Source organism: Notolepis coatsorum (assembly GCF_963971535.1).
Source record: "Notolepis coatsorum genome assembly, chromosome: 5".
Lineage (NCBI taxonomy): Eukaryota > Metazoa > Chordata > Actinopteri > Aulopiformes > Paralepididae > Notolepis > Notolepis coatsorum.
This window is the reverse complement of record NC_140169.1, coordinates 126,732,476-126,746,362: the sequence shown is the minus strand read 5'-3', so window position 1 is coordinate 126,746,362 and position 13,887 is coordinate 126,732,476. Positions and strand designations below refer to the sequence as shown.

Genomic DNA, 13,887 nt, shown 5'->3' with positions numbered 1-13,887 from the left:
ATCTTATTGGTGATCTCAACCTTCTTTGTCTTGTCCCGCCTCTCCCTCTCTCTTTTTTGTTCCTGTTTTTTTAAGGAGATTTTCTTGATGTCTTTTTATATCTTCCTTTCTTGCATTGTATCTCTTCAAAACTTCGGCAGAGGATTTTCGGGCCATGTCCATCTTCTCTTCCTTCTCCTTTGGAGTCAGGTTGTCCAGCCATTGCATAGTCCCGTTATGCAGCCACATAACCATCGCCTCATGTGAGATTGTCCTGGCAGATGGCTTTTGTCTCACCAGAAGGTCAAGAACAGCGAAGTCCCTCTCAGACAGCATGTCGGTGGTTGGGACATTTGAGGCATGTGCCTGAATCTGAGCTGAGGGGTCCCAGTACTTCCCCCCCCAGGTAACTGATCACGATCAGCAGCTTGCCTGCAGGCAAGAGCAACTATAAATATCATATTTTCGATTTGAGCTGCATCATATAGTTTTTCGTAACAAAAATTTCTGGTAATTTACTTTTACTTTTGTTGATATATTTTGTCATTTCCATTTTATGGGGTATTTCATATGGGGGGATATAGCCAACAATCCACACAATAGTTAACACAATTTGGGGGAACCTCTCTGTATATCACCAATTGTTTTTTATGCATCACATTGAGAAATGTACTCTTGAAATCTAGAAATCACAGTTCTAATTGGTGATAAAGAATCTGGTAAAGGGATGGGTCTTGGGTCTACAATACTGTCCTCATACATGCACACACAGCCAATCCAATCCAATCCAACTTTATTTATAAAGCGCTTTAACAGCCACAGGGGCACAAAGTGCTGTACAGAGGGAGCATATTAAAGGTGCCATGCATTATAAATGTCATTTTTCAGTCTCTAGCATTGTATTATAGTAATAGGAGTTCGTATCAATGTGTTTTTGGGCCTAAATACTATATTGGCGAATTCCTCAGCTACAGCCCATCCCCTCTTTGCCTCTAGTAAATCAGGTCATGTTGATTTGACGACCTGGTGCACGTCACAGGGCGCTGTGGATAGATGCCCGCCCCCATTCTACCTAGACTAGACAGCGAGTGAAGCTGCGGGGCGAGAGGAAGAGAGAGCCGAGAGGGAGCCGAGAGAAAGGAAGAGAGAGGGAGAGAGGGAGAGAGAGGGGGCACTTGGGGGGGGGGGGGGGGTCCGCGCGACACACACACACCTCCGAACGGGAGAGTGATAGAAAGAAAAAAAAGAAGAGAGAGGGAGGGAGGGAGAGAGAGGGGGCACTTGGGGGGGGGGGGGGGACCTGCCACACGGAGGTCCGCGCGAAACACACACACCTCCGAACGGGAGAGTGATAGAAAGAAAAAAAAGAAGAGAGAGGGAGGGAGGGAGAGAGAGAGAGGGGGCACTTGGGGGGGGGGGGGTCCGCGCGACACACACACACCTCCGAACGGGAGAGTGATAGAAAGAAAAAAAAGAAGAGAGAGGGAGGGAGGGAGAGAGAGGGGGTACTTGGGGGGGGGGGGGGGGGGGACCTGCCACACGGAGGTCCGCGCGAAACACACACACCTCCGAACGGGAGAGTGATAGAAAGAAAAAAAAGAAGAGAGAGGGAGGGAGGGAGAGAGAGGGGGCACTTGGGGGGGGGGGGGTCCGCGCGACACACACACACCTCCGAACGGGAGAGTGATAGAAAGAAAAAAAAGAAGAGAGAGGGAGGGAGGGAGAGAGAGGGGGCACTTGGGGGGGGGGGGGGGGACCTGCCACACGGAGGTCCGCGCGAAACACACACACCTCCGAACGGGAGAGTGATAGAAAGAAAAAAAAGAAGAGAGAGGGAGGGAGGGAGAGAGAGGGGGCACTTGGGGGGGGGGGGGGGACCTGCTGCACGGAGGTCCGCGCGAAACACACACACCTCCGAACGGGAGAGTGATAGAAAGAAAAAAAGGAAGAGAGAGGGAGGGGCTTCTCTCTCTCTCTCTCTCTCTCTCTCTCTCTCTCTCTCTCTCTCTCTCTCTCTCTCTCATGGTATAAATGATTATTTGTGTAAATATATGGTTCTGTTTCATTAGGGGCTCTGCTTGGCATCACTACTGCACTATCTCGCGTACGTGCACGCGTACTGAATAAACCACAAATGTACCTCTAATACCAGTATTAGTCTGACCACACCCCTCATCAGCTTACCTTCATAAGCAGGTGTGTGGTCACCTGCTCTCCTCCTTCTCGCTTTCACCACAAGGAAGAAGTGCCTCGGTAGATCCCCACACTTGACACCATGATGGAAGAAAGGTTTAGGAGCAGCTTTGGGAAACAAGGATACGTTGACATCATATCTTTATTTTCTCTCTCACTATTTTTCGAGAAAATACGGCGATATTGTCTTCGTACTGGAGTGTCTGGAAGATGATGATCATTCTAAAAACCCTCCACCGGTTTTCGTATTGGGAGCACGCCGCTGCATGCTTCTCAACTGCAGTTCCTTGCTGTGTTTGTTGGGGTGAAACCTGTCAGGCCACAGCTGAACTGTCGGACATGCCGCTGTTGTGAGAAGCGGTGCGTTCCAGGTTGGGTGAGTAGTGTTTGCTGGCGGGCTCCACTTGTCTGTTAGTGCTATGGGGGCTACTTGACAAAGTTTATGGAAACCGGCCCCAGGCTAGGGTCCTTTGTTCAGCCACCTAGGCGACAGAAGGCCTTGGTCTGGAGACCATTATAGTTTTAACTAGTGGGCCGCGACCATTGACACTGGTGATCCCTGTGTGTTCTGGACGAGTGGATTCTCTCTGTCACCGTGTTAAGGCCCCATCTTTCATATCCAAATGAGAGTATTCCTTCACGAGGGGATATGTGCATGTAATGTGCGATAGCGGCAGATTCATGTTCAAAGTCAGCTACACAGGCCAGTTGGTACTGTGCTGATTCCGTCGGATGTGGTAATGTCACCGTTGTGAAGCGGTGTTGACATCTTGTTTTCTCTTTTCTCTTAAAAAGTGAGGAGAGGTTCAGAACGGCGGCCTGTCTGGGTGAGTGTTATGTCATTGTTTACATGTTCATAGCTTACGGTTAGCCAGTCAGCTGTTAACTGCTGCGTTAGCCTGCTGGATCGCTGCATGGCCTGCTTAGGGCCTACCATTAGCCAGTCGGCTGTTAGCTGCGGGGCTAGCATGTCGTGGTCGCTAGGTAACGTTAGCTTGCTGCTATGGCCATGGCCTGGCGCGGGGTAGCTTAGCTTCTCGCGCGCCGCCGTGAGCTCGCTTCTGATCGCGTGCGTCGTTAGATCGGCGTCTCGCGAGCAGAAGCGGTGGCACCCGAACGGTTGGAGCGGCCGTTAGCTTGAGCTATTCTGTTGAACGTGCTTTGATTTTAACATGTTTTACACTCTTGACCACGACGTCATCCTTGACAGGGGATGTTCGTCGACCCTGCCCTGAGCCTGGACGGGGATTGCGTCAACAAAGAGGACTGTAGCGACTGGTTGGAGCGACAACGCTGCCCAGTTCGAGCAACACAGGATCGGCTGTGTTGTCTACGGGGTCTTTCTTGAGTCTGCACTTCGCTGATCTACGTTCCGGGTAGGAACGGGGTTGACCAGACCTCATAACACGTCTTCTGGTTTTACTTTGCTAAATGTATTGTGAATAACGGTGTTTTTCCCAAAACGTGTGTTGCTACAATGCATTTAGGATACGTTGCGGGTTATGTGTGAGCTGTTTTGTCACTGGCAGTTAGCTTCTCCGTGCAAACGGGATGTAATGATCTGGTTGTTGTGTGAGAAACACGGCCGTGTACTCACAACTAAGGTAACTAACCTATGAAGCTATGCTTGGTGACAAGTGAGTAAAAGAATGTTCTTTCTCAGACTGTAATGACAATGAACAGTGTGTTCACACATTAACAGGTTTTCCTGTTTTAACTGGCCGTATTGAGGGTAAAATAGGAGGATTGTGTTTTCCCCCCCCGGTTCCCTGGGGACTTTTTCATCCTCCTGTCAGACATGTTGTGCATTAATTGTGTCTTTTGTGTGGTAGGGATACGATGTAACTCTTAGCTTGATTGCTGAGGTTGTGCTGAATCTGCTGGAGAAACTTATTTCCTAAAGGGAAATTGGTTTGGTTGCTGTCATGTGTGCTTAGCAAGGCCTGTGGTCGATACTAATCAAGAATGATGTATTCTCTCATTGTGAAAAAAACGGCGTTCCTCTGTTGAGTGTTTTTGCCATTTTTTGTAGGTGATGATGGGTTGTGTGTGTCATGTGACCTACAACTGGGTTGTACTGGCCACAGAAGCACATGTGTATGTTGGACCGGGGTTCTTAGAGCCCTCTCTATTCTGTGTTTTTCCTTAGTAAAAATCAGATAGCAGGTTAGCTCATGCGCTGTGTGGAGCTGTGAAACGCTTCATAGAGCTGACTATGACTGTGTCATATTCTCTTTTTGTCGTTACATCGTATCATGGGTGTGGGGTCGTAAAGGGGTGAACTGGTAACCTTTCCTCTCCCCATTGTTCTGTCGGTCAGGGGTACACCCCCTGTCCTTCAAGGTTCCCGTCACGTGGCGGTTCGGCACGTTACGGGGGGGGGGGGGGGGGGAGGGAGTTCCTGGTCCCACGGCCTGGTATATTGGGCGTGTGCACCGCAGGAATTCCCCCGCCATAGAGTACGTCACCGTGCGCGTCTCTGTTGGTAGGACTTCCGTGTGCTGTTCGGGTCCATGTGATGGATCTGTTTTCAGGGGGGGTGGTCAGGGCTCCTCCTCACCAAGCGCCTATTCAGGCCTTCTGTGAGTTCGGACTCCTTCTTCCATGTGAGGAAGCCTCCATCAGAGTACAGAGCCTTCCTCCTCAGATTGTCAAAGTGAGTGGACCCTCTAGAAGGGTCCTTTTTCTATTGTATGTATATTCGATTCAATTCGTTTATTGAGTGTGTATGGGTTCAGTGCCTCTTCCCCGGAGGCCCTAAAACCAGTTTTTTACATGGCTCAAGGTGCAATATATTCTTTTCAATCTGTACAGCTCGCGTGGGAAGTCTCTCTGGGGATCCCCGTCTCTTTCCTATGGGAGGGTGGTGGGATGTAAAAATGTGAACATTTTTTACCCCGGCTGTGTAGACTGGGATACATACTGTTGATGCTTCCTTCTTTCTATTCCAGAAGTGTTGGAGTTAGGGAGTGTCACACCCCTCTTGTCGTTCCCCTGGGCGCCTTGGGGATTCAATGACAGGTCTAAATAGCCTGTTCATTGATGGGGGTGTGTCCCGACGCACGTATAGTGCTAGCTCGCTGTAAACAGGCGATTGACTGGCACGCCTTGGTTGCTTGTGGTTGAAACAGCGTTTTTATAAAGCAACTGAGATGGGGGGTTTTCCTCTTCCGACGACCACATCCCATGACCTGGGTGGGTTGTCGACGGATTCTCGTTCATGTCTGGGGGATGATGACGGGATGGATCTGAACATATGTGGTGGGGTCTCACGCCCTTGGGGTGGGCCACCAGGCGCGGTTCGTCCGAACGTCTGGGTGGCGCCTTCTTTTCATGTTAAGATCAACACGCATATCTGCCCTTCTCCTGGAGTAGGCATGTCGGCGTGGTTAGGGCACGGGACTGGTTCTGGTCACGCTGGTCCAGATCAGTTGAACCCGTTGTCCGCCGGGGATGCAGATCTGCTGTTCTGGTACCCTGAGGGACTTGGGCTTTTTTCAGGGGGAAAAATGCCAGGTCGGTCTGGGTGTCACAGGGTTAAGCGCTATGGAGACCCTGGTTGGGTATGTTTTTACTCAGCACTGTCGTCATGGCTTACAGCCATGCCATTCTGTACGCGCTCGATCTCGTCGGATCTCGGCCGCTACACAGGTTGGTCCTGGTTAGTACTTGGTTGGGAGACCGCCGGGGAATACCAGGTACGGTGTGCTTAGGGGCTGGTTCTCCATTATTTTTCGCTCCTCTCTCACGCATGGCGAAGAGGGGCCTGTGGGGGTGGTTTTTTGACCTCCTCTGGTGACCCTGTGCTTCCCGTACCGCCAGGCCCGGTCCGAAGTGATGTTTGCGACCCGTAGGCCTGGGTTAACCCTTTTTGGAAACTGAAACACTTGTACTGCGGTATAGCCGGTGTATACCCGCAGGTGTGTTTTGGAGTTTTTTCTTGAGGGGTTATAGGAACAACCACCGCATTGGGTAACACCGAGGTGGTTGATTCCCTGGTGTGTTGGAGCAGTGTCAACTCCCGGGTTCACCGTTTGAGGGTGCCCCTGCACGTTCATGACGTCTGCCAATCGTGTCAGCCTTCTCTGCCTCGACCCCTCTGGGTGGGGGTTTTTAAATGGAGGCTTGGTCATGCAACACCGCCAGCTTACGCTCCTTCCGCCGGGGCGGCTGTGTTCAGCTGTCCCCTCTGGCGCCTGTCTCGTCCGCAGTCTCCAGGCTAGGGTTAACAGCCTGTTGCCTGGTTTTTCCCCGGTGCGCTGCCTGCTTCCGTTGGTTAACCTTTTTTGTGTGCTTACGGCCATGCTGACTGCCTGTTCTGCAGGGTCAGTGTGCCAGGCGGTGTACTATTGGGGGGACAGGGCCCGCTCGGCTTACGGCCATACCAACCTGAACACGCTCGATCTCGTCCGATCTCGGAAGCTAAGCAGGTTCTGGCCTGGTTAGTACTTGGATGGGATTCCGCCTGGGAATACCAGGTGCAGTAACTGAGGGGCCTTTGTCCGAATACGCTGGCGATGTGGGGGGCGGGGCACTACGTGCCCACCTGGTGGGGTCTTGATGCTGGCATCATGGACTTCTCCGGGCCCCCATTCTAGGGAGTCCAGTCCTTTTGGTGGGTCTGGGTCTTCCTTCGCGCTCCGCTGCTACGGCCTTGCCACGGGGTTGGGTTTGCCCTTGACCCCGTGATTCTGGGGGCAGTAACGAGGTTGTTCCTCCGTTCGTTCCCGGGTGGCATGCGGGTTGTGCGTGTGTGTAGTCGTGGGGTCAAGCCACGGTCTGCTCACCCTGTGCGTTAAGTTGCTTGAGTGCCTCTTCGCACGGTCGGGTCCGTCGCCTTCCCGTGAGGCCTCTAATAGGGGGGATACCCTCCATTAGGGGGGGTCGGGGGGGCTCGGCCCTCCCTGTTCTGATGGTTTTGGGGGGCTGTCAGCGGGGTGTATTTGTCAGCCAGCGGCTCCGCTTGGCCTCCCTTTGTGCAGTAGTGATGCCAAGCAGAGCCCCTAATGAAACAGAACGTTAGGTTATGACTATAACCAAGTTCTGTTAATTAGGGGTGACGCTTGGCATCAGACGGCCGCTGCAGCCCTTGACCTCACCTTGTGGTGAAAGCTTGGGAAGGAGGAGAGCAGGTGACCACACACCTGCTTATGAAGGTAAGCTGATGAGGGGTGTGGTCAGACTAATACTGGTATTAGAGGTACATTTGTGGTTTATTCAGTACGCGTGCACGTACGCGAGATAGTGCAGTAGTGATGCCAAGCGTCACCCCTAATTAACAGAACTTGGTTATAGTCATAACCTAACGTTATACGCCGACCATTAAGAAAATACATGTTAGTTTAGGAATAAGGGGCAGGTAACTATATAACTATAAGATTTATTCTTCTTCCTGCTCCTTTTGTCCATGGAATGACTATTTATGATTTTTTAATGAAGAAACTATGATTGTATTATTCCATGTGGCAAATAAAAACTCTGAACTGAACTGAACTCTCTCTCTCTTCCCCCCCCCCTCCCTCCCTCCCTCTACCAGTGCAGCCTGTGGTCTGACTGTCACTCAAAGTGCTTATGGGCGGGGCCATAACAGCCTGATTTCTCGAGGCTGAAAAATGATGGTTTCGAGTACTTGATTAGAAATATAAAACAATGAATTTTTTTGAAAAAAAAATTACAAATGTCTTCAATAGACTAACAGGAATTGTGTAAAGTTGCCCAAATAGTGCTAGGAATAGCAGTGCATAACCCCTTTAAAAACTATAAGCAGCACTAAAAATAGATAAAAAAAAACAAGAGTACCAAAACAGAGAAGAAAACATTAGGTAAATATAGGCAGCAATACAAATTTAAATAGATCAGAGTACTTAAAAAATATATTTAAAAGCAAAGGACAGCCATCCTACTCGCTCAATGCCTTGGCATTTAAAAGACAGAAGAAACAAGCGCGCCCCTCGTTGCACTGTGGGACAACCAGGAAGTACCTGCATCTTTGGTAGTAGTTGCTAGATCAGACAGCCCGGACGAACATGCTCGCATTTATTTTGTATGTTTATGTAGTGCGAGTGGTTAAGGTTAGACTTCGGGTATAGGTTTATAAACACATTTTAACGTAGAAAATATGACGACTTGCGCCTTTGCATCTTGCCCAAAAACTGACGATCACAAATAAAACAACGATGACCCCGTCCGATCTAGCATCAACTATCTTCGATTGAACCCATCTTTCCGGGTTGGAAGGGATTCTACAACATCCGAGGCTATGGCTGTTTCGTTGTAGAACATACACTCTGCAAATGCCCGTGTTCGCTTTGCTTATTTTACTTTGAACAGATAGATATGTAGCGGGACACCTGGCTTCATTCCACTCGTTTGTCAGTAATATATTCGAACGTCACCCAACATCTACAATGGGGAACGGTACGTTTTGGCGAGTTTGACTGTCAGCGAACCTGGGCTATAATGTTGAGCCTCTTTGCTAACGTTAACTGACCTAAGTGAACGTTATAGCTAACCAGGACCAGTTTATATGTAACGATGTTTAGCTAACGTTAGTTTGAAATGCAAACGTAAACTTTCGCAACGAATCGCTAACATCCTAATTTGTCCAGTGTCCCTTGGCCTTTACTAACTAACATCACATTGAATACAGGATCTATGGGCAACAGTACTGTATATTTGAATATAGTATATGTCACAAATGTAACAGTACTAAATACCTGTGTCATGTATGTCCCTATGCCATAAATGTCATGTATGTTGTGTATGTCATAAATGTCACTATGAATTGAAAATGGGAGACCCTGATGTAAACAAGACTAAAGTCTTTCTCTGGTCTGCATCCCCTTAACAATTGTGTGTATTGAGCCCTACTGTATTGTACCCATTCTGCAATCTGTTAAATAAAGTTTTCATTCATTCATTCATTCATTCATTCATGCTGCTGTCCTTTCAGAACCCGTGTCTTTGGTGTTCAAGGTCTACTGCTTGTCAGTAATGACACTGGTGGCTGCGACTTACACCTTGGCATTGCGATACACCAGGACCATCTCATCCACAGACCTCTACTTCTCCACGACAGCGGTGTGCATCACGGAGGTCGTTAAATTAATACTGAGTCTGGGGATGTTGGTCAAGTAAGTATTTCTCGCTGTCTCCTTAAAAAGAGAACACTGTTGCTTTTGACAGTGGATGCAAAAACGAAGCCTCAAAATATCTTCCATAATCTCTTACCATTACTGAAAAATGTGTTATATTTTTTGCTTTAACGTAACTTTATCCACATTGGTTTGGTGGGCCACCAACACACTACTCACGGTATTCTAATTTCCTACCAAATTGGCACAATGCCATGAGCACAGCTCTTTGGTCATTGTGGTTTTGTCTTTTCATGTTTGATTTCAATCACCTGTTGTTTACCTAGATGTCAGTGGCAGACAGTGAAGTAATGGGAGTATTATGCATTATTTGGAGCTGCTCCACTCTGAAGAGCAGAATGGCTGGTGCACCTGTTTTTGTCACTTATCATTTTACAACTCATTCATCGTCAGATTCGGCTCAAACAAGGGACTAAACACGTTTTGTGATTATGCCACAACTATGTGGAACGCCCTACCCACAGCTGTAAAATAATGTGAATCCCTACCCTCCTTCAAAACCGCTCTTAAAGAGCACCTACGGGTGGCTGCAATTTGAAACTGGCCCCGGTAAATGGTCTTTCAAGTACATTCCAGAACAGTTGACCATTGGAAAAAAAAATCTTGATTTGATCTAAATTTCTCTTACTCTATAGCGTGCATAAGTACACATATACTATTGATAATCTAGCGTTTATTTGAAAACGATTCATAAATAGGCTGAAAAATGACCGTTTTTGTGTATTCCGAATATTCCAGTAAATTCCTTTTATCACAGAATCTTTATATTTTCCTTAAACGAGGGCTTTTCAAAATGCTATAAAACGAAAATGAACCCATAAAAAAACAATTTGTTTCGACAATGTTGACTGCAAACAAGTCATTGATAAACGACAGGCAGATTAGACACACAGCCATCATTTAAAACATAGATTATGCGTTTTTAACGCTATCATTGAAGTGGATGCTGGCACTCAACAGGGTTTTCAATGTTAAATGGCCGGCACTGAAATTGTTAAAGGCTTGCAATTGCTCATTCACTTTTCCCACGTCCACGTCCACGTCATCAAGTCCGTCAAACAGCACATCCAACTCATTCTTGCACCTAGTCAACACACCCAGCTTCGCCCTGCGAGAGCCGATCAATTTAACCAAGGTCTCTCTCCAGCCTCTTCTGCCTTTTTCTCCTCATCAGACATATATTCTTTTTATCACATTTTTATTCAATTTCTTTTTTTGACATAACACAAATCATATGACATCAACAACAATAATAATAATGACAAGACATATAACATAAAAATAAAACATTTCCACCAGACTTAAAATGAGCGCTAATTATAAAAGAAAAACAGATACATGGACTATAATGAGCCTCCTGAGTCCCCTCCATCTCCAGACCCGGCAGCCGCAAACGCCAACCCCGGAGGACCCGGAGTCCGGCGCCCCCGCGAGCCAAAGCATAATGCCTCGAACCGCAGAGACCCCGAACCACGGCCGCCCCCCCTCCGAGCCCACGACCACCAGACCCACAGCTAAAGGGGCCCAAAAAATATACATAATTAAATATACAAGAAAAACAAATGGACATGGGCACTCGCTCACTCTCCCCCCACTCCCCCCCCCCCCCCCCCCCCCACTCACCCTAGGACCTCAACGTGAGTTAAATACATAATATATAATATATTATCCAGCAATCGAAAGTTATATGCGCTCTTTTAGCTTTGCAACTGCTGCCAACCAGATTGCAATATTCGACTAGTTAACCCCTCAAACCCGTGCAGTGGATATCTCCAGATATATCACATCGAGATAAGTGAGAATCCATACCTTCGGGCATAGCTTGTCTGGGTGTATAATGACAATAACAATACAGCAGGCAAAACAGGTATGGTCAGAGAGAAAATATCTGATAGCTGAGAGGCAACATCTTCCCAAAAGAGCTCAACAGGGGGACATTCCCAGTACATATACATACATGTTCCGGTGTCACCGTTTGGACATAAGGTACATCGAGAGTCGGGTCTGAGACCAATTAGATTCAGTTGTCTAGGGGTCAAATAAGTCCTATGAACAAAATGTTAATGAATCTGTTGGTGATCTGGGTTTGCGTGAGGACAGCCGAACATTTCCCCAGACCGCATCCCAATCCAAATCTACATCCAACTCCGGGACATCCTTTCTCCAAATCGTATCCAGGGGCTCATCAGACATTTTAATCCCAGTTACAATATCACAATAATGTGTGACAGTGATACAATTCAACAATCCACAGATTCAGATTCCTCGTAATTCACATCCACAATCCACACGTAAAGACGCTTCAATTTATGCTTGAATGAAACACAATCCGTGCGCTCCGGTTAACCAAATGCATCCACAGCAGAGAATATGAAACTGATCAGAGCCAAACGCCCGGTAGGCCTTCCACAATAACCGTGTGCGCTGTAGCTATATGACGTGCTTTATTTAGGACAAAGTAAATCCATAGGCTGAATATGATTTATTATCAGAATTTTAGGTCTATTATTTTACATTTCAAAAGCATTTCTTTTACCAGTTTAATGTATTTTAATTGTTTTTAATCATAGGCCTATTTCACACATTCTATGAAATAAATACATTCTGGAAATCATCGTGCGACCCCCCCCCCCCCCCGCGGCTGCTCGTGACCGCTCTAGAAAAACTGGTCTAATGGCATCCTTGAGGAACGGAGCTGGCATTTATTTTTTCGAGGGAGTGGCCAGTTTATCCAGCTAACTTATGTAAGCCTGTGCCGGAGCAGGTTCAAATGTTTCGATCTGTTGCCTTGCCATAGTGATTTAGCCAAACTTGCTTAGTGGAACCGAAAAGCCTGACTTATGTCAAATTATCCTGAAAATTATCCGGCTAACTCAGTTAGCCATGACGTACGAGGAACAGGGCCCTGGTCTGCACACCCTTAACAATTGTTTGTATTGAGCCGTACTGTATTGTACCCATTCTGCAATCTGTTAATAAAGTTTTCAATCAAGTGAGGCAGTTCAAGCATGTAGCTTGCCCGCTTTTCTTGCACTCGGTCCACTGTGGGCCTTGCTAGGAATCCCAGCCCCCTCAGCGCTCAGCCGATCCTGTGTCACCAGCCTCTCGCAGATTAGAAACTTGATTGTCTGGTCGGACAAGATTTCGTGTGTTCTATTTGGGTGAGGAGTTTTACGATGCAGCTTCCTGGTGGAAAAATCCAGTAATTTCCTTTTCTTGTACAAGTACTCTTTGTCTAGGACATGGTCCATGCTGTTGTTTTTGAGCTCCTACCATCATAGCATACAATTGGGGGTAAACTCATGCGTCTATTATAGATGTACGTACTATGGAGGTAATGCAGAGGAGGAGTATATTTAAAGGGGAGTGAGTATATTATATTTAGAACACCCCAGGTCCATAAAGTCTAGCTTGTTTCTCTGATGTAGCTGACGGAAGGGGTTTCCCGAGTTTTATTATTTGTAGTAGCCTCTTCAATTGTACACATCTTGGTTGCAAACAACAGGTGTTGTAATCAAATGGCAGGAGATTATGGTTAAATGGTGACTGGCCAGTGAGCTGTGTGGTATTGTGTCCTATTGTCAAAACACGTCATGAGAATACTGTGAGTTGTAGTCCATATACATATCATTCTGACTGGACTACTACTTTTTAAAATAGAATTAGGTAGAACTAGTATTTTTTATGAATTCCCCATGTCAAATTTGTATGGGAAAGTGGGTTAATTTGTCTTTCTATGATGTCTGGTTTAGAAGTTTGTACCTTTAAAGGGGAACTCCAACATTTTGGGAAATTAGCTTATTTAACATCTTCCCTGGAGTTAGACAAGAAGATACATACATTTTTTGTCTCTGTGCGTGCATTTTAGCTTTGGGAATAGACGCTCCGTTAGCATAGCTTAGCTTCATCACTGGAAGTGAGGCAGGACAGTAGCCTTACAGTGCCTTACAGTGTATTGCAAGGTCTGACATTGACCAAACTTGATATGCATGACCTTGGTGGGCTCTAGGTCAACTCCTGAAAAGGGGGTCAATGTCAGACTTTGCAATCAAAAGTTAGGGGGCTAATAACCCTTGCCATAATTTCAGTGCGCCCCCTAACTTTTGATTGCAAGGTCTGACATTGACCCCCTTTTCAGGAGTTGACCTAGAGCCCACCAAGGTCATGCATATCAAATTTGGTCAATGTCAGACCTTGCAATACACTGTAACGCACTGTAAGGCTACTGTCCTGCCTCACTTCCAGTGATGAAGCTAAGCTATGCTAACGGAGTGTCTATTCCCAAAGCTAAAATGCATGCACAGAGACAAAAAAGGTATGTATCTTCTTGTCTAACTCCAGGGAAGATGTTAAATAAGCTAATTTCCCAAAATGTTGGAGTTCCCCTTTAACACATTTTTTTTTTTTTTTTTTTTTTTTTTTATAAAACTTTGGCCATTCCGCTGGCTCTTTTTTGCGTTTATCGCATTTACTCTGGTCAAGAATGACCGACAGAAACAGGCTGAAGGGGTACAGATGGGGGGGAAGACACTCTGGGAAAGGCACGGCTGCAGTCCGGGAT

At 47.0% G+C, this 13,887-nt stretch overlaps 1 protein-coding gene across 2 annotated transcripts in view; it reads left to right on the top strand.

Moving 5' to 3' along the window:
- The window catches only part of slc35a1 (solute carrier family 35 member A1), a 56,531-nt gene that overhangs the window by 23,901 nt on the left and 18,743 nt on the right, over positions 1–13,887 (top strand). Inside the window, exons 1-2 of one of the 2 annotated variants that reach the window (XM_084313843.1) lie at positions 8,375–8,589; positions 9,125–9,305. In XM_084313843.1, coding sequence (XP_084169969.1) covers positions 8,580–8,589; positions 9,125–9,305 — 191 coding nt within the window. In that variant the 5' untranslated portion in view covers positions 8,375–8,579. Of the gene's footprint in view, positions 1–8,374; positions 8,590–9,124; positions 9,306–13,887 lie in introns of those variants that run through there. The other variant, XM_084313842.1, reaches the window with a different exon arrangement.